The 20927-nt window shown below is 43.7% G+C and overlaps 1 protein-coding gene across 4 annotated transcripts in view; it reads right to left on the bottom strand.

Annotated features, from left to right (window-relative positions):
• Positions 1-1967: 1967 nt before the first annotated feature.
• Positions 1968-20927, bottom strand: part of AUH (AU RNA binding methylglutaconyl-CoA hydratase) — a 177419-nt gene continuing 158459 nt past the window's right edge. For all 4 annotated transcript variants that reach the window (XM_078062197.1, XM_078062195.1, XM_078062196.1 and 1 more), the window contains 4 exons: positions 12094-12281; positions 8322-8372; positions 7129-7176; positions 1968-2584 (listed from right to left, as the gene is read on the bottom strand). In XM_078062197.1, the coding sequence (XP_077918323.1) occupies positions 2507-2584; positions 7129-7176; positions 8322-8372; positions 12094-12281 (365 nt within the window). In that variant the 3' untranslated portion in view covers positions 1968-2506. The remainder of the gene's footprint in view (positions 2585-7128; positions 7177-8321; positions 8373-12093; positions 12282-20927) is intronic.

Genomic DNA, 20927 nt, shown 5'->3' on the forward strand with positions numbered 1-20927 from the left:
AGGGCTAAGGAAAACCATCTATTTTTTAATGAACACAACATAACTTGAAATGATCTTTTAAATCACAGAAATGAGTCAAGAAAATCTGAGTCTTCTTTGGGCCGCTATCACAGCCCTTCTCGTCCCAGAGTTTCTGTGACTTGGCCTCTTCTTCTTTGAGAGAGAAGTGATAAATTAACCGGCACTCCCATACTGCGGGCCAGGGGGATCGTCTGCGCTGAGATGATGTGAAATGCTTTTCCCCTGAACTGGAACTGTGCTTGGTTAAGCGTCCTCCCTCCGGGTCTTCTGCAACGTAATCGGGATGCGTGGGGATCGCCACCGCGTTGCCAGCTTGCATCAGCTGGCCACGGCTCCGGTGTAAGGACGCTCGAATGCACAGTGTGCTGGAGGGCAACACGAGCAGCTGCTCAGCCATGCGGCAGTGCTCTCCCCAAAGAGCCACCCGACCCGGGGCCCAGCATCAGGACCACGCCCGGCAAGGCCGCTCCGCCAAAGGAAAGACCCTGGGAAAGGGAGACGTCTACACGCTTTCCCCTTGCTCTAGTACAGAAGTCCGTCATCTCTGAAGTCACAACGGGAAGATGTCTTTGCTTTCGGATACACTCCAGTGACCTAATCAGAACTTGCAGGACATTCAGTGGTACTCCATCAGCAACAGACTATGCGTCCGTGAGGAGAGACTAGTCATCCAGCACACCCTTAGTATTTTCCCCATTAACATAATTATTTCCCGTGCAGTGAAAAGGAAGTGGCATTTGAATGTGTCGCAGGCAGACCAAGATGGCCCTGAAATCTTTAAAGGACTATGAAGACAAGGGCCAGCACTTTATTTGCAAATCATCCTGCATGAAATGAATGGCACAAGTTTATCAGAAGACAAAGCATGCACCTCCCCAAGATGGAATCAGCAGATGAAGGTGGGCTTTAGTGAGCCCCTTCCCCAGGAAGCCACTCAGCTGGGCCCTGGCCATAAGTCTGTAGGATCTGCCTCGCAGGTGATGACAATGACCGCCCCCGGCATGGTGGGCATCAGCAGACGGCGACTCCAAGCTTGCCTCTTCCAAGGGGTTTCAAACTGAGATGGAGAGCTCAATTTCCTCAACGTAAAAAAAAAAAAAAAGTTTCGGTGATTTTTAAAAATTCAAAGTCTATGTGCTTTCCAAGAGCAAGGAAGCTGCACTGCTGAGCGTGGGAATGCACAGAACAGGCAGTCATCCCCATGCTGAACGTCACTTCCCTCCAACAAAGCACAGCCGTGCTGTTCGGAGGGCAGTGGGCACCCCCACAGTCCACAAGTAAGGAGGTACAGGTCCCAGAAAAGCGGGGCTTCCCCAGAGCTGAGAGACTCAGCCCTGGACACAGCCTCAGAAGGCAGTCTGGTTTGACGAAATACAAAATAAAGCTAGCCTGAATCTGTTCGGAGACCTGTAAAGGTCTCTCCACGCTGCACACTGAATCCCACAGCTAAGTCCCGCATACTTCCTATCTGTCCCCTCCCCGGGCGAGGCTATCAACTCAGACGTGCCCCCGAGCCCCTCCGTTTCTAGTCACTTTGCCTGGCCCGGGGTTAGAAGAGGGAGACAGGGGGGCTGTGTTCACCTCCGTTCCTTACTGAAACCGGGTGCAAATGCTGGGGGCAGGAAGCAGGGCAGGCTGCACCTCACTTCGAATCCATGACCCCAAGCCATTTGGACAGCCCAAGACTGGCAGTACCAGCTTCTTCAGGAGTTAGACCGATGGCCAGGCCACGTGCTGGGCGGTCTTACAGGTACGCCCGCTCTAGGCCTCCTGTGGGCCTCCCGACGCTGTGGGCCCCAGTCTGAGCGGGCTCATTTCCCCCCATCCACACTGTATCCTAAGACTGCAGAGGTCCCACCTAACAGAATCAGCATGCAAAGGTGGCTTCTTCTAAAATCCAACATGCAATGATTGATTCGGTTCGAGAGAATGGGGTAAGAGAAAAATTTCCAAGTTTTCTTTTCACCAGTTTTATTTATATTTGGTAATTTTCGCTCAGAGAATCTATCAATTCCTTTTTCAGTTTGAGATGTATGCATGGGTGGATGTATTGTATAATCCCTTAGAAACTTTATTTGGTATAACTTCACATTTTTGGTATATAGAAATAATTTTATTTCGTATTGCAGCACAGTAGCCATACAATCAATATTATTTCCTAGAATGTGTAATATATAAATTATTCACATTAAAAAATTAAGAACAGAAAGCCTCATATGCAGGAAATATTTAAAAACGTGTACCTAGTTTTGAACCTGTTTTTGACAGCATACACTACTAGCTTTATAAATCTGAATGAATATGACAAGATGCACATTTGAACAAAGTACACAGATGGGTCCACTCCAGATGCTTAATTCACTATGCAGAGAACTTGCTCTTCACTTTGGTCACTGGGATTCCAGGTGCTGAGGCATATATGGATCTGAAAGATACTTCCAGAGGTACATTTATTACACTGGCATTTGAAAGATTTCTGTGTCTTCTATTCTCCTTTATAGCGAGGGGACCTTTTCTCTTTAAAAGCAAGAAGACCTTCAAGCCTGTCTTTTGTTGGAATAGTCTAGAGAAACAAAACATTATGTTACCTATACCAAAAAGTAAAAACAACTACAAAAGTTTAACAAGCTTTATGTAAAAAAAAAAACAACAAAAACTAACTAGAAGGCGATCTAAAATTTTGAAATCTACTCATCATTTGAACAATTCTAATTATGTGACCAAATTTACATTCTAATTCCAAATATACTTCCCCCCATTTCAAATGTACTTTAAAAAACCAACAGACTTTATTTTTTAGACAATTTTAGGTTTACAAAAAATTGAGCAGAAAGTTCAGAGTTCCCACAGATTCCCTCAAGCCCCCAAGGTTCCCCCGTTATTAACATCTTGCATCAATGAAGTACATTTGTTACAACTGATGAACCAATATCGATACATTATTATTAACTAAAGCCTATATAGTTCACACAGGGCTCACTATGTTGTATATATCATGGATTTTGACAAATGCATAATGCCATGTATCCATCACTACAGTATCCCACAGAATAGCTTCCCTGCCCTAAGCATCCTTTATGTTCCATCTACTCATCCCTGCCCCCTACTGCCTTTTCCAGAATGTCATATAGTTGGAATCCTACAGTACATAACCTTTTTAGATGGAAATCCTTCACTTAGTAGTATGCACCTGAGGTTCTTTCATGCCTTTTTGTGGCAGGATGGCTCATTTCCTTTTGTCGCCGAATAACACTCCACTGTATGGATGTGCCTTAGTTTATCCATTCATCTATACATCTTGGTTGCTTCAAAGTTTGGCAGTTATGAACTAAGGTGCTAAAACATGTGCAGACTTTTGTGTAGATATGTTTTCAACACACTTGGGTAAACACATAGAGGTACAATTGCTGGATCATGTGCTGAGATTATGCTTAGCTTTGTAGGAAATGGGCAAATTGGTATCTTGTTTGTATTTGCATTTCTTAATGACATATGATGTGGAGCATCTTTTTCTATGCTTACTTGCCATCTGTGTATCTACTTTGGTGAGGCGTCTGTTCAAATCTTCCACCCACTTTTTAATGGGTTGTTTTCTTATTATTGAGTTTTAAAAGTCCCTTGTCTGTTTTAGATACAAGTCCTTTATCAGTTGTGTACTGCAAAGACCCGTTCCCCGCCTATGGCTTCTCTTTTCATCCTCTTCACAATGTCTTTCGCAGAGTAGAAGTTGTTAATTTTAATGAAGTGAAACATCACTTTTTTTCTTTCATAGATTATACTTTTGATGTTATATCTTAAAGAAGTCATTGCCAAACCCAAGAACACCTACATTTTCTATGTGATCTTCCAGATGTTTCAGAGGTTTTCATTTTACATTAGGTCTATGGCCCAGTTTGAGTTAATTTTTGTGAAGGGTGTAATGTCAGTGTCTAAGGTCACTTTTTTGTCGCCGAATGCCCAGATGCTTCAGTACTACTTGTTTTGAAGACTATCTTTTCTCCACCAAATTGCCTTTGCTCCTTTGTCAAAGGCCATTTTATTTTCTATGAGTCTACTTACATGACTATTTTATACGAATCTACTTCTGGGCTCCCTATTCTGTTCCACTGATCCAACAGTCTGTTCCTTTGTCAACTCCACACTGTCTTTTTTTTTTTTTTTAAAGATTTTATTTATTTGACAGAGAGAGACACAGCGAGAGAGGGAACACAAGCAGGGGGAGCGGGAGAGGGAGAAGCAGGCTTCCCGCTGAGCAGGGAGCCCGATGTGGGACTCGATCCCAGGACCCTGGGATCATGACCTGAGCCGAAGGCAGACACTTAATGACTGAGCCACCCAGGCACCCAACTCCACACTGTCTTGATGACTGTAGCTTTACAGTAAGTCTTGGAGTTGGGTAGTGTTCAGTCCTCCAACTTTATTCTTCTGAGTAGCTGGACTGGCTAATCTAAGTCTTTGGACTTTCTATATGAACTTCAGAATTGGTTTGTCGACACAGATCAAGTAACATGCTGAGATTTTTACTGGGATTGTACTGACTCTCTAAATAAAATTGAGAAGTGACTTCTTAGTAATATTGAGTCTTACTATCCATGAACATGGTATATCTGTCCATTTACTTAGATCTCGATTTCTTTCAACAGTTTTGTAGTTTCTCTCCATTAAGCATTTGTATTTTTTGTACTAATGAAAATCATGTTATGCTTTTAATCTCAAATTCCAATTCTTCATTGCTGGCATATAGGGAAGCAACTAACTTTTGTTTATTAACCTTGTATCATGCAACCTTGCTCTAACTACTTCTTAGTGTTTTTTTGTTCTTGATTCTTTGAGATTTTCTACATGGACAATTACATCTTCTATGAAGTTTTATTTCTTCCTTCCCAATCTGTATATCTTTCTCTCTTTTTCTTATCTTATTACATTAGCTAAAATTTCTAGTAGATGTTGAAAAGGAGAAGTGAGAGAGGATGTCCTTGCCCTGTTCTTGGCCACTAAGTATGCTAGCTGTAGGTTCTTTTATAGAAGTTCCTATCGGGTAAGGAATCTCCCATCATAATTTGCTGAGTTTTTCTTATGAATGGGTGTTGGATTTTGTCAAATGCTTTTTTTGGATCTATTGATATGATCATCTGATTTTCCGGTTTAACCTGTTGGTGTGATGGATTGCAGTGCTTTCTGAGTGTCAAACCTGGCTTGCATATCTACAAAAAAATCCATTTGGTTCTTTTTACACATTGTATACATACGTTTTATACAAATCAATCTGAAATGGTTTTTAAACATTCTTTTTATACATTGTTGGATTTGACTTGCTAATATTTTGCTGAGAATTTTTACATCTACTAATTTATGACAGATAATGGTCTGTGGTTTTCCTTTTTTATAATGTTGGGTTTTGGTATCAGGATACTACCAACACAGAATGAGTTAGGAAGGGTTCCTTCTGCTTCTATTTTCTGGAAAAGATCACTAAAAATTGACATGATTTCTTCCTTAAATGTTTGGTGGAATTCACCAGAGAAACCATCTGGGCCTGGTGCTTCCTATTTTGGAAGTTTATTAATTATTGATTTAATTTCTTTAACAAACATAGGGTTATTCAGATTATCTATTTGTCCTTGTATGAGTTTTGGTATGTTGTGTCTTCCAAGGAATTGGTCCATTCCACCTAGGTTATCAAATCTGTAGGCAGAGTTGTTCACAGTATCCGTTTACCATTCTCTCAATGTCCATGGGATCATTAGGGATGGCCTTTCTTGCATTTCTGATACTGGTGATTTTTATCTTCACTTTTCCATGGTTAGCCTGCCTTGAAGTCTGTCAACTTCACAGATCTCTACAAAGAGCCATTTTTTTTTTTGTTTTGTTGACTTTTTCCTTGTGTTTTTCTATTTCCAATTTCATTGGTTTCTGTCCTAAAGCTTATTTTTCCTTTTCTTCTGCTGACTTTGAGTTCTATTTGCTCTCCTTTTTCTATTTTCCTGAAGTGGAAACTTACTACTGATTTCAGATCTTTCTTCTCTCATATATGCATCCAATGCTAAAATGCTGTTCTCTCTAAGCAGCGCTTTCAATAAATTCCTACAAATTTTGATAGTTATATTTTCATTTTGATTTAATTCAAAATATTTGATTCCTATTAAGACTTCTTTGATTCACGTGTTGTTTAACCTGCATTAGAAAGATTAATCCCACCATTAATAGGTGGGATTTCCCAGCTATCTTTCTGTTATGATTTCTAGTTTAATTCCATTGTGGTCTGACAAAATGCTTCTTATGATTACTGTTCCTTCACATTTCATAAGATATGATTTATGGCCAAACATACTTTTTAAATTTTTCTTTGGACTCTAAGGCTGTCCATGTGTAAGAAGTGTGTAATTTACTTCATTCATGGCATGTGCTCATCAACGACAGGTGGTAATTCATACATACAGACCAGGCACAGAGGAACACTCTAGCTGTCCCTCCTAATTCATCACACTGCCATGCTTTAATGGGAGCTGAAGTAGTTTTCAATTCTCACAAAAGGTAGAACAAAATTCTTTTGCTACATTGGATGCCCTAAATGAAGTTACGTCTTTTAGAAAACAAGGAAGGAAAGAAAAAAGGGAGATTTACTCCTCTATACAAAGTCCTACTAATTTGTGTACAAAACAGAAAACTGTACACACTGAATTAGGGAACTTTCAGTGGGCAGGAGGGAAGGCTCAGAACCAATGAGTCTCAAATACTGATGTTCCCCAGCAGGCCCACATTCACCACACTGCCCTCCTCCCACCCGTCTACACTGGAGTGAGGGTTTAAATCGACACCCATAAATACAACATGAGCCCGACAGACAGCTACAGCACGAATGGTACTAACTTAATAAAGAGTTTTTTAAATTATGTAGACAAGAGACATTAGTATGTGGAACAGAATCAGTAATAAGAACTGGTAATAGTCAAATAGCAAAAACAGCTAATTTCAACCCATTTGTGTGATTTTAGAAGAGGTATGAGTGTAATCTTGCTCAGAGATATATAATTCATTTGACTTATACAGAAGGTAAACGCGATTTGTAAGAGGCATCCTTGCTGAATTTGTAGTTGCATTACATACCTGAGCATAACAAGCTTCTTCTATGGCTAATCCTGTTACTAAATCAACCTGAGGATAAAAACATAATTAAATTTCAGCTGAAATTACTTTTTAAAATATGGAACACTCAATATAAATTCAAACTAGTAACCCTTCTCCAAAAGCACAGAATCCTTTGATGTAATACAGCAAATCGGAAGTATGAGCAGCATGAGAAGTCTGGAACCAGGCTGCCTGGGTTCAAATTCTGCCTCCACCACGTGGGAGCTGTGGAAGCGTGGCTAAGTTAGTTATGCTCTCTGTACCTCAGAGAGGCACATCCGAATGAGAGACTAACTGTATTATCTACCAAATGGGGATAATCTAGGTGAAGCCTTTATAAGGCCCCTATATATGGCCTGGCACGTAGTATGGATCACATAAGGCATTTGCTGTTAGAATTGTTACAATTATGTTAGAATTTTTAAAAACCATTTAACTACATTGTAAATTTTTAAAACTGTGTTTGTTGCTAACAAATTCAACCTCTTTTTATTGCTATGAAGCCCATGAAGATATGGTGGCCTCTGAGTCTGCACGGAAGGAGTATCTTTCTTCAAAATTCCCTAATTTAACGAGAACACAACTGGGGTCATGACAGCCCAGTGTACACAGGTGCGTGTATTGCTCCCTTGCCCTGCCTACTTCTCTCCTGGCCCGGGGCTTCCCCTCCTTAGAAGACAGCTCCTCAGGGGAACCCCAGGACACTCTAAAGACTCGCCTTGTTAATGCGGGCTCCCTGCACAAAGCACATTGAGCAGTTAAAGGTGGAGAGAGCTTGGCTCAGCTTTGAGCCGGAAGTTCTCCTCAGAATGTTCTTTAATAATGCAAAGCTGGTGTGGAGAATACACAGAATGACCTCTTCTTTTGGTTTTCTATGAACTACTAGCCAATAAACCTATTAGTCGAATGGCAAAAACAGTGAGCATGTCATAAGCTGCAGGACATCAGTGAAATTCCTGAGTTCTCTGATTAAGATACTGAATCAACAACAGCCTAAGCAGAATGAAATCAATAATGCAGCTAAAAACAAAAAACAAAAAACAAACAAACAACCCCCAGTAACTTGTGGTAATAGTAGCATTGAAACAGCTGGATTTTAGAACATTAAAAAATAAATTAAATTTAAAACCACTACCTCCTCCAACAACAAACTCAAATATTAAGGCACTCACCTCCATCCCTTGATTAATGGCTAATTTTGCCACTCTCATTGCAACGGGTCCCTAAAATTCAATTAGAGAAATAGATTTTAATTACTATTTATGCAAATTATGTTATACAGCTCAGTAAAATTCAGAAATCCCCATTGCTGGGACCATGGCAAAGAAGCAACAAAAGCTATAGGACAGTTAATGGGAAATTTCCTAAGGCCGTGCAAGGTCTACACAGCGCTTGGCACAACTCTACTGCCCTGGCCACTCTGCGAGCTTGCAGGTCGGCAGGGGCTGCGTGCCCAGGACACGGCTGACCATTCCCCAGCACATCTCCCCAGAAGGGAAGCAGGGAAAAGGAGATGCTGTGCTTGGTGCGATACCACACCCACGAGCGGCGGGCAGGAGCCCGGGCTGGCGAGGAGGCAACACCGGCTCTGCACCTGTCCTCCGTGGGCTTCCGGAACGAAGCACAATGAGGATGTCTGGGTAAAGACGTGCCCTCCAGCCAGTGCTCCCACACCACACAAAAGCTTACAGCCCAGAGAAGTCCTTTAGGATGTGTGAGGGTCACAGAGGAAAGAACTGGGTGTCCTCTGGGAGGAGAACATGACTTTTGTCGTCTTTGAAAACCACAATGCTCCAGATAGAATTTAGCTGTTTGATCACATTTTAGATTCCTAAAAACTGTTTATGGGTCATGAGTTAGAATTCAATGGTATCTTTTCAAGTGTCTTTTGGATTAAAATGCAAAATAGGCTCTAGGACTCCAATAAATGAATGAATGCCTGATGGCATGAAAAATGCCATTTTTCCCATACAGGGGCTTCAATTATCAACTTTAACCCATCTCAATTCTCTTCCTAATTCAGATACTTATTAAAAATGTTTTTCAGTGGGAGGGATGGGGTGACTGGGTGATAGACACTGGGGAGGGTATGTGCTCTGGTAAGCGCTGTGAATTGTGCAAGACTGTTGAATCTCAGATCTGTACCTCTGAAACAAATAATGCAATATATGTTAAGAAAAAAAAAAAAAGAAGGTAGCAGGAGGGGAAGAATGAAGGGGGGGAAATCGGAGGAGTAGACGAACCATGAGAGACGATGGACTCTGAAAAACAAACTGAGGGTTCTAGAGGGGAGGGGGGTGGGAGGATGGGTTAGCCTGGTGATGGGTATTGAGGAGGGCACGTTCTGCATGGAGCACTGGGTGTTATGCACAAACAATGAATCATGGAACACTACATCTAAAACTAATGATGTAATGTATGGGGATTAACATAACAATTAAAAAATAAAAAAATAAACAAAAATCAAAAAATAATAAAAAAAATGTTTTTCAGAGGCCACAGGTTTTCGAGGCTCAGACAGTATCTTTGTTAGAATTCTCGAAACGTGATCTGCAGGTGTGGGGCATATACTAGAACCATGTTTTCAAGATCATCATCTGTTTTGTTTGTTTTTTAAACAGAGTGCTCCTCTCAGGGAGAGTCTTCTCTATTCCCCTGTACCCACCAGCTGACCCAGACAAGGCGCCTGTCCAACTTGCATGTGCGCACAAATCCCCAGCCCCTCGTGAAAATGCAGCGGGTCTCAGACCCGCTCCTGAGGGATGCCTGGGCTGCACTGGGCAGCAAGGCTTACAAAACGGGTAAAATAGGAAAATGGAAATGCTAGTAGCTGCAATGCTTAATTAGCTGGTCTCTTTCAAAATATAAAACCAACACCTCTTCTTCTGGACCAACATTTTTTTCTCGAACAAGAAAATGGAAGTAACATCCAATACAGAAATCAGATGGAAATGCTAATTTTATAGGAGCTTTCTAATACCTGGAAGAGTAATCATTCAGTGACAGAAACTAGAAATAAAGATGATCGCCCCTCAAAGTTTGCTCTGAAACTCCGGCATATTGTACAGTCACACATCTTCTGAACCAATCAGGATCTCCCTTGCCCTTCGGGGTTAACGCTCTCAGAGGCAGGTCGTCCAGACAAAAGGGACGGGCAGTAGGGGCAGCCCTGGCTTGCGCCGCGGTGGAGTGCCGCCAGCTGTCAGGCCGCAGGTAGGGAGGTGTGGGCACTGAGGGCCACAGGAGAAAGATCGACGAGGCACAGATGTGCCCAGGGCTGCAGCTTGCAGCAGGGAGCTGAGCACTCCAGTCCAAAGACCAGGAGAGGCTGTAGTTCTCAGAACTGGAAGGTACCACGACTTTTCTTAAACACACCTCTGATTTCAATGCAGACCTGCACTGGTCTTAGAGTTGTAAGCCAAAGGAAGTCATGAAGTCAATATTTAGTTAAACTACTGCTTCTCCCAATACCCGTACCTTTAACTTCTCTTTAGGCAGACATTACTCTAATATTTTGGGGAAATATAATACCAAAGTTTCAGTGAGAGCCTCTTTGTTTTTCCTTAAAACACTAAACATCTTTTCTATTTGCTCTCTCCATCAATTCAGAGAGTAGGGGCTCTGTGTTACTTACATGGGGAACAAATTACGTAAGAGCCATGTCCTAAAAGAGCATATAGCTAGCTAAGTGAGCAGGACGGAAGTATCAACACCAGGCAGGTGGTTCCAGGAACCAACTCCACGGTGAGGCCCGTCTGTCAGCAATCAGGGGACAGCTGACTCCCAACGGACCTGGGCCCTTGTCTGGCCACTGGGAACTCTAACAACACCTTCTGAAACTGGATGCAAAGCTCCGAACAAATGTGGAGAACATGCACTTTTCTACAGAGAAGTTTCATGAGATTCCCAGAAGGATCTGTGGCCCCCCAAACAGGTTACGAGTCCTGTTAGCACCGAACAGCGGAGTTCGAGAGGAAGTAACTCTGACTCCAGTACTGTTGAGGGAGTTACAAAACCTGAAACTGCACTAGGGAGAAAGACAAATCACTAATTACTTGCATAGCAGAAGTCTTCTAATCTGTGATTTCAGAAGAAAGGAATATCTGGAAAATACATGGAAAAGAGAGCACCAGGAAACCCCTGGAACAGGCCCCATGATGCACCATTGCTAACATTACTCATAAGAACTGTCACTTGTGAGTAAATGCACAGTGTATTCCAGACTTGAAAGTTTCAATGTGGGGAAGAATACTGTGCACAAAGGAGTTAAAACAGTGCCTATATTACCATAAAAACAAACACAAGGAGGGATTGCCTGGGTGGCTCAGTCGTTAAGCGTCTGCCTTCGGCTCAGGTCATGATCTCAGGGTCCTGGGATCGAGTCCCGCATCGGGCTCCAGGGACCCTGCTTCTCCCTTTCTCTCTCTCTCCCTCCTCCTCTAACGAGCACAAGGAGACACACAACGACTGCTGTGTAGGCAGGTCATCTCAAACCCAGCTGGGGCAATGAGAGCCCATGCTGGTGTAATCTGCTCTGGTCTCCCCAGCACGCACGTTTTAGTGGGTTTCAGCTTGGGGGTGACTCAGTGTGACAGCCCATCCATGGCTGTTTCTCTCCACGTGCACAGCTCAGGTCAGAAGGGTGGGATGGCTGATGACGTAAGTTCCTAGGAAGCTCTGTCACACGTGCCAATGTGTGCGTCATGTATTATCAAGCCCAGGTACAGCATGAGCCTCAGATCATCCTCAGATCTTCAATTTTAATTCTGAAGGCCCTGCCTGTTAATCTAGTTTACTGTTTCTGGTGTTAGGGCTACCATGTACTTTTCTGCTTGGAAAACAAGACAAGCACATCATAGGCATGTGAGATGACTGTTTTGTCAATTTGCTATAAAGTTATTTAAACAGAAAAAAAAAAAAAAAAGGAAATGTAATTAGCAATACCTGAGGTAAAAACTCTCTTGCTAGGTCCAAGGCCTTGCGGTAGGCAGCATCCCCCTCCTGGTTCTGCTCTAGAACATGGCTGATCAAGCCCACAGCTTTGGCTTCTTGGCCATCAAGCACGCGTGCAGAGAAGATGAGCTCTTTGGCCAGGGACATCCCGATAGCGCGTGGCAGGCGCTGCGTCCCCCCTGCAGAGAGAATGGGGGGGATGCAGGCAATGATTTCATACCTTTCAGTCTTTAACATTTCAACGTTTCACTTCTCGGTTTATAAAATAAACCAGGGCCAGAAGTTTATATGTCAAGATTAGTAACTGGAGAATTACTTCAAAGCAGAATCTAATTAGTTTATCAAATTAATATTACCCAAAAAAGAACGTGAGTATCTTCCGTAATTGTGAAGGGATTCTGGCACTATTTACTCCTTGCAACACAGCTGGTATGTTCCCAAATCGAACCCAGAGTCATTACCACGTCAGGGGCCATCCGATGCACAGTGGTGGGCAAGCAGCACCGTCCCTTAGCCCATTCACCAGAGGGATGACAGGTGCTTCAGTTCAGATAAAACTTGTCAGAGCCTGAGACATTCAACTCACCATGTGTGCTTTGTAAAGAATCACTGATGGTAAATGAACCGCAGGCTAATTTTAATTTAATAAAAAGGAAACCAGGTAATTACTGGTGAAAACAGGCTCTGTCCTGGTGGTGCTGGTGCTTTCAGCAGGAGCACGGATCACCCCCCCCCACCACCACCAATTACGTTCTAGCGACGAGGCCAGGATCTCGTTAAAAAGAAAGCTAGACAAAAGTAGGTAATATTCTTATTTGGAAGCCTCAATTTCTACCAATAAGACTATGGGAGCGACTGCAACGTTAGGATTCATCTAAATCTCACCCCAGGAAGGCTCCTGGGCTGCCCGAGGGCGCTGGCGGCCAGGAGGCAGGGAACAGCAGACTGGCGGGCTGCAGAGAGAGCTCACCTGAACAAGCTCACTGGGTTCTGTTCGGCCCACAAAGTTTAGATTTTTTTTTCTCTGTATGAGTTACCAACATTTAAAAAGTGGGTAGATGATTTCTGACAAGAACTAATTTCCACCTGGAAGCCCCCTGCAGATGCAAGGGCTCTAGCTGGCCGTGCACCCCCCCGCCCACCCCCACCCCCGACTCCCTGCTCCTGCAGGGCTTGAGATGGACAAGCTCTGCTTTCTGTTAAACAACTTGAAAAGGAAAGCAAAATCTTTTCTTATTCACATCTCAATCAAAAGTGGCAAAGTGAAAAATAAAGATCACAAGTTCCAGAAAGTTTTCCTTCAGTAATGAAGTATGTATATTCCTACATTTTTAACACACAAAGCATGCCTGTATTGGAAGAACATGGTTTAAGATGCTATTATTAAGCAGCTACATCAAGAACCACGAGCAGTTATTTAGGAAATGTGGGTGATCTAGAAAAACACACACACACAAACCTCAATGAATTGGAAAGGACTGCTATTTTCGATAGGGACTGGGTTTGAACATAAATGAGTACTGCTTCTGTAAAATACAGTTTATTAAGAGTGTACAGTGCCCAAGCAGTGAGAGATGGTGAATTTATAACTCGATATGGCAGAAAACGTGTGTCTGAAAAAAAAATGAAGCACTGACAAATTTAAATCAAACTATAAACAGTGATGTTGCTCAGTGTAGTAAAGACAGGTCTGAGAACTTATGGGACAAGATGCAAGGAAAAGACGAGTTATTTATGGTGTTCCCATTGCCAGCTGATTAGAACAGAGATATAAATACAACCCAGATAGCTCTATTTCCTCATGGAGCTGATGAGAATTTTCATGAGATGGAAGAACTTATGAAAACAGTATTCATGATGAGCACAACATTAGGAAATGATTCTCTCTTATGTTCTGTGAAAAGTTTGACGTAGATTAGTCAAAATTAGCAAATGTGACCCTCAATGATCCTTGTTAACATCACACTTTTTATTCAACTGAAACCATGGAGCATTGCAAAGTCTGTAAAGCTTACGCCCATTCATCCTATCATTTCATCCACAGTATCATCCTCCAGGAATGAGGATTTTGTAGACATTAAAGAAAGGAACAGCAATGAAAAAAAGACCATGGAACACATCCACTCCCTGAGCTGAACAGCATATAAGTCAAGCTCTGCTTGGTGAAATGGATGCATACCAGAACAGTCTGCTGGAGGACATGACCTGAGTGAGGGCCGAAAGGCATGCTGCTGAAGAGAGCGTTCTGTTTTTGTTGGAAACAACGCACCAGAGGATCTAGGAAAACCCTCACCTTGGCTCACCAGCTAACACTGAAGACTTGGCCTGTGGGTTGACATCACAAGCCACCCACCTTAGGAACCTCACGTAAGTGGGCCATACAGTACTTGTCCTTTTGTGTCTGGCTTATTGCACGAAGCATCTTGTCCTCCAGGTTCGTCCTATTGAAGGGTGTCAGCATTTCCTTTCTTTGTAAGGCTTAAAAATATTCCACTGTATGAAGACCAAGTTTCGTTTATTCACTGACCCAGGGATGGTCACTTGGGTTGCTTCAACCTTTTGGCTATTAGGAATAATGCTGCCATGTGTATGTGTATACAAATATCTCTTTGAGACCCTGCTTTCTGTTTTTTTGAGTAGATACCTAGAGGCGGAGTTGTTAGGTCATACAGAAAATCTATTATTTTTTGAGGAATAGCCATACTTTTTCCTATTAGCTGCACCATTTTACATTCTTATCACAGGGCACAAGGATTCCAATTTCTCCACATTCTCAAGAACATGCGCTCTTCTCAAGGGTGTTTTATTTTTTGGGGGGAGAAGGTTTGATGGCAACCATCCTAATGGGTGTGAAGTGGTATCTCACCGTGGTTTTTGATTTCCCTAATAACTAGTCATGCTGAATTCTTTTCATTTGCTTATCGGCCATTTGTGTATCTTCTTCGGAGAAACATCTATTTAAGTCATTTGCCCATTTTTTAATTGGGCTGCTTTTTGGCATTGAGTTGTAGGGATTCTGTATATATTCTAGACAGTAATCACTTATCAAATATATGACTTGCAAATATTTCCTCCCATTCTGTGGATTGCCTTTTCACTCTGTCGACTGTCCTTTGAAGCATGAAAGTTTTTCATTTTGATGAAATCCATTTTTTTTCTTATGTTGCCTGTGCTTTTGGTGTCATATCCAAGAAATCATTGCCAAATCCAATGTCATAAAGTTTTTCCACTGTTTTCTTCTAAGTTTTTGTAGTTTCAACTCTTACATTAAGGTCTTTGATCCATTTCGAGCTAATTTTTATATATGGTGTAAGGTAAGGGTCCAACTTCATTCTTCTGCATGTGGAAATCCGTTTTCTCAACACCACTGATTGAAAGGGTCACTCTTAAAACAGTCACACAAATATATTATTTAACTCACTCATTCCTACTGAAATCTTATCTTTAGGAAACCTGTTTGGTGAGAAATTATCTGGCCCATTTTCCCCTGCTACAATCAGTTTGCAGAAATCAAAGACTGATGGTAGAACTAGAGGTAACTGCCTCCCTACTCCCCCGGCACATAAACTTGGTCATTTCCAACTTTATGAAAAGGATGTGCCCTGTTCGGTTTGCCTTGCTCAGTTAACACTGATAGAAAGTACAAACGGAAGTTACTAAACCACGGGGCATTATGATACAAAAACTACACATGATCAACGAGCAATCTCAGATTTCCACCAGTATCTCACAAACAGTCACCCTGGATAGAAAATCTTTTTATGTCAACATTTTACTCCAGTTTGGAAGTGCTTCTGTTTGTGAACAGCTATTTTCTCTTATAAAATTAAACAAAACACGAGTGCCCGTTAGGGGAGTCAAGGCTCAGCGCAGTAGCGCACCCTGCAACCAGAGAGAGAAGATGCGCGGTGGAGACCTGCCATGAGGGAAAAGGCATCCAATTTTCAGTTCCAAATGCAAAGTGAAGTACTCGAGAGAATTTATTTCAATTCACCTTTCATTAATTTCTGAATACTAAATTCCAATACCAGTTTAGCGTTAGGTCCAAACAAAGACGCCCTGTCGCATTTGTCAGCTGCTTTTCCTACACCAGGCTCATCGACTAGATCACACAACCGGCTTACCTCCCATAGGATCTGAGTTTAGGATCGTAAAATGCCACCTCTAGATAGTCTCGGGGACTGCAAAATGAAACACAGAACTAAACATGAGGCTGTCTCCAGTGGAACTAGAACTGTTCCACCCTGGTGGCAGCCCTGACGCATTCAAAATCACGGAGCTCTACGAGACTCTACTCACAACTTCCAGTACTGTCTGTCCCACCACGGAGCCCTGACTCCTGGTCACACCCCACTCTGAGGCTCAGAGAGCTTTAATCATTGAAAGTCAGGTTGCAGAAACAGGATTCAAACTTACTTCTGCCTTATTCTTATCTACTATGTGGTAAGAAAGTACAAAGAACAACTTACGAAATGAACTGATGGCTTATTTTAGAAAATAAAAGGTGTGTCCGCTATGTACCATTACGTAATAATGTACGTCGGCGTACACACGTACCAAACGTGTCCAGAAAGCTGTCTCTGTGAGTCAGATGATCGCTCTTTTTTTTTTTTTTTTTCATTTTTTCATTCATACAGCCTTGCTGTATTTCCCAAATGTTCTGCAACATATAGGTAATAGGACTCCGTAATAGTGTAATTTCCAAGATGACAACACATTTGTTCAACTCATTCAACAAGTACTTATTGCAGCTTCCTGCCCTAGGCACACAGATACACTTGTGAAATAAACAGCCCCTGCCTCCTGGATCTTACACTGTCACTGGGAAGCCCACAACGAGCAAACAAACCCATCCCGTCAGACAGCAGACGGTAGTGTCGGGGTGTGGAGTACACACAGCTTGGACAGGATGGCCAGGGAGGGGCCCTCAGGAGGTGACGCTGGAGCCAAGACCAGGAGAAAGTGGGAAGTGCACCAGCACACAGGTCTTGTGGAGACCATGTCTGATTCACAGAGGAGTGCAGGGAGACAGAGAGGCTACAGCACAGAGTAGGGACATGCCAAGTGGCAGCAAATACAGCCCAAGAGGAGCAGGGCCAGATCTGGTGGGCCCACCTGAAGGGCCCCAGGGTTTACTCTGAGGGTGACAGGTAGTCACTGAGCATCTGAGAGCATCCTCTGAAAAGACGGGTGTGAGATCATCCTTCTATAGTGAAGATCTGGGTTTGAGGACAAGCTATGGTCATGATGAGCCAAGATGAAGAAGATTGGTATGTTCATACTATTTGTAGTAGGGTTCCAACAGGCTTGGAAAGAAATTTCAAAACAAGTTCCCAAATGCTTTCAGTATCTGTCATGTTTTGGCTGCCCCTGTTCAAATCCCGGTCTTGCTTTTGGAGATAATGGTATGTAGCCTGGGACAGTAGAAAATCCCTCCAATGGAGGCCAAGGGGGCCAGATCCTCCTTCTCTCTGCCCTAACACAGCTGGGCAGGCATCCAAGTGAGGTCGGGTCCATAGGATGTGATTTCTCAGCACCGGGCATCCTGAATGGGCAGCCTTGTGATATGAAGACTTTGCGGGCTTACAGGCAAGGCAGAGGGAGTGATGTGCAGACCTGACGATCCTTGTGCTTACACTGTGATCCCTGCCACGCTCTGCCCATCAGTGTGGGCTGATTCCAGGGCTCTTACATTCCGGCTTGTGTTCTAAGCCTTGTTCTCTAGCCATCTACTGATTCTGGGAACCTTACAATAAATGTCCTTTTCTTTTAGGATAGCCAGAGTCAATTTCTATTGTATGTTTCCCAAGTCGTGAAGGACACAAGAACATAACTAGTAGTTTCGTTTTCCTCTTTCTCAAAAACAGATGAAGCCAAATGGGAGTTTATCTGTTGTATTTTTTTGCAAGTAAGATCCATTTGTTCAATCTCTAATTTATTGGTTTACTGGCCTACTATGTGCCAGATGCTGTCCCAGGTGCTGAACAGACAGTGGTGCACCAGACAGATGCCCGATCTTAAAAAGCTTACATCTTAGAGGCAGAGAGGGAAGCAAAGGGGCAATAAATAAGCACAGGGACAAGACAGAACACGTGTCATGGAGAGAATTTAATAAAGGCAGGGGAACAGCTTGTGAGATAACCACAAGATGTCTACTTTAGATTGAGTGGCTGGGGAGGGCCTGTTGGATAAAAGTGACGCCCGTGTCTGAATGCTAACAAGGCAGCCCCACGAAGATCAGGGAGAACACCCAGTGAGTGAGACACCAGCCACGTGAAGGCCCTACGGTGAAACCAGGCTCAGCACGTTCGAGGAAGAGGTAGGAGGCCACTATAGGAACTCAAGGGGAGGGAGGCGAGGGGAGTGGAAGGGGGCTGGACAGGCAGATCACACAGACGCAGTACAGGTTCACATCTTACTCTGTGGATGATGCAAAGACGCTGGAGGGTTCTCAGCAGAAGGTGACGTAATTCAATTTGCATTTTAAGAGATGCTTTTTAAGCTTGGCAGAGAACAGATTACAGGGGCATGACCAAAGCAGGGTGCCCAGCAGGAGGCTACTGGTGTCCTCCAAGTGCCATATGATGGCGGCTCGGACGGAACAAGGGCAGTCTAGGGGGTGGGGGAGAGGAATTTGGTGTAAGCGCCCAAAATGAGTGAAGAAGATATGGGGAGAAAGGGAAATCAATCTTTTTGGTTTTCTGACTGGAGTGCAGGAGAAGGTGGCACTGCTCACTGACACCGGGAAGACAGACAGGAGCCTGTGGGGTGTGCTCAGGCCATGTTAAGTGTGAGTCTTTTACATACAGAAGTGGAGCAGTCAAAAATGTGCCCGGATATGCTGTCTAATGTTTCTTAACGATCACCACCACACAGATGGCATTCAGAGCCAGGGCCTGCGTGAGATCACCTTGGGAGACCAGTGAGAAGAGAAAGGGGCAGAGAGTGTCTGCAAGACCCTGGGGGGCGCCCAGCAGAGTGAGTGAGGTAGCAGAAATGCAGGAGAAAGGTGGTGCTCAGCTGCAACCAACCACTTTTGGACGTCTACCCCCCACGGCTCATCCCAGCCTTCTTCCATTGAAGCCTGCAGGGGTCTTCTGGGCAAGCCTGTCCTCACAGGAATCAAGGCATGCAGGAACAATCAGGTGTCCTCCCAGGGTGTGGTCATGCCCACGTGGGACACCCGGAGCAGGGCCACTCCTCACGACCATGCTGGAAGCCTGCCAGGGCAGAGTCTTCCAACTAGAGATGGCACAACACAAAGACATCATTCGGCTGCTGAACTGAGCAGTCCCCAAACTGCCTTACTTTGCGACTTCCTGTGATTATTACTTGGCACTTTCTTAGTGTTTCAGCTCCCTGAAGTAGGGTTTCCTAATATTAGTACCAAGAATGTCTGTGATTGCAGACAGACCAAGGAAAGTGATCTGAACACACATTCCGGGGAGTGGGAAACAAACATTTGAGGGAAGCATGGTGGGACTGCTGGGCAAAGCAGATTATACATCCAAGATGTGTGCTCATGAGACCAGTTAACATCGTCATCTGCTCCTTCCCGGCAAGTGGTGGCTGTCTGGGTGCAGGCACGGAGAAGGCAGATAAGCTGGATGAGTACACAAAGAGAGACGCAGATAAGGAACAGCAGGAGGTGACAGCGACTGAGCAACACCGTGTAATGATATCACGCTGAGTGGTCCTGAGCACTTCCTTTCTGAGAACTAACTCATGGCAGCCTCCCGACTCCCCTGGGAGGTAAGGTTACTTGTAAGGAAGTCGTTGTGACAAAGGACCATGAGACTGAAGCTGGGTGACAGAGCACGGATGTGCTGAGCTGGAGAGTGTCCACGGACTTGATGATCCAGTGAGGTCCAAGAAGGATGGACAGACTGAAACGCAGGAAACCTAAATTCGGAATGCAGCGGATGGTGACGGCGTGCAAATCACAGGCACAGCCCTGGTGGTGCGCGATGGGAAGAAGAACAAGTCGCACGTGGGTGCAATCACAGACTCAGAACTCACACGCGTGCTGGGGACGGGAGGGGATAATGTACCAAGACGCCGATTATCACAGCTCCTGGAACAGGCTGTGTGTTTTAAAACCTGTGTAATACCAAACATTGGGATATTGGAAATCTACCATTCTAAATGGGAAAAACAGTAATACTTTCTTGGTCCATCCAAAAGCTCCAATTAATGTCCCCAAATATCAATAAAATAGCTGGAAAAAAAACTCTTTAAAACTGCCAGGTAACAGTTCACCATGATTTCTGCATAATATTTAGCATTTCTAAATACCAATTACCTAATTATTTAACACATAAGGAATTCACTGGGGGAGTATGTTTGGTTGCAGAAAACAGATCTATGGGGCACCTGGGTGGCTCAGTCATTAAGCGTCTGCCTTCGGCTCAGGTCATGATCCCAAGGTCCTGGGATCGAGCCCCGCATCGGGCTCCCTGCTCAGTGGGGAGTCTGCTTCTCCCTCTCCCACTCCCCCTGCTTGTGTTCCCTCTCTCGCTGTGTCTCTGTCAAAGAAATAAATAAATCTTTAAAAAAAAAAAAAAAAGAAAACAGATCTATCAGGTATGAATTATATTTCCTCCTTCATGACATTAAACATATAATGAAAATAAACAAAGAATTTTAAAACTGTTAGTAAACAGTCAATGAAAAGTCCAGTGGTGAGAGGAGGCAGAGCAGTGAGCCACTGCTCCCACCCGATGAAGGGTGGAGGTCAGCGACCGAGCGCTGGTAAAGGCGTGGGAACCGCAAGTACCCAGGGCTCATGCACATCCAAATCTAGTGCGCTCTCGGCACTCACATTC

Source organism: Halichoerus grypus, chromosome 14, assembly GCF_964656455.1.
Source record: "Halichoerus grypus chromosome 14, mHalGry1.hap1.1, whole genome shotgun sequence".
Classification (NCBI taxonomy): domain Eukaryota; kingdom Metazoa; phylum Chordata; class Mammalia; order Carnivora; family Phocidae; genus Halichoerus; species Halichoerus grypus.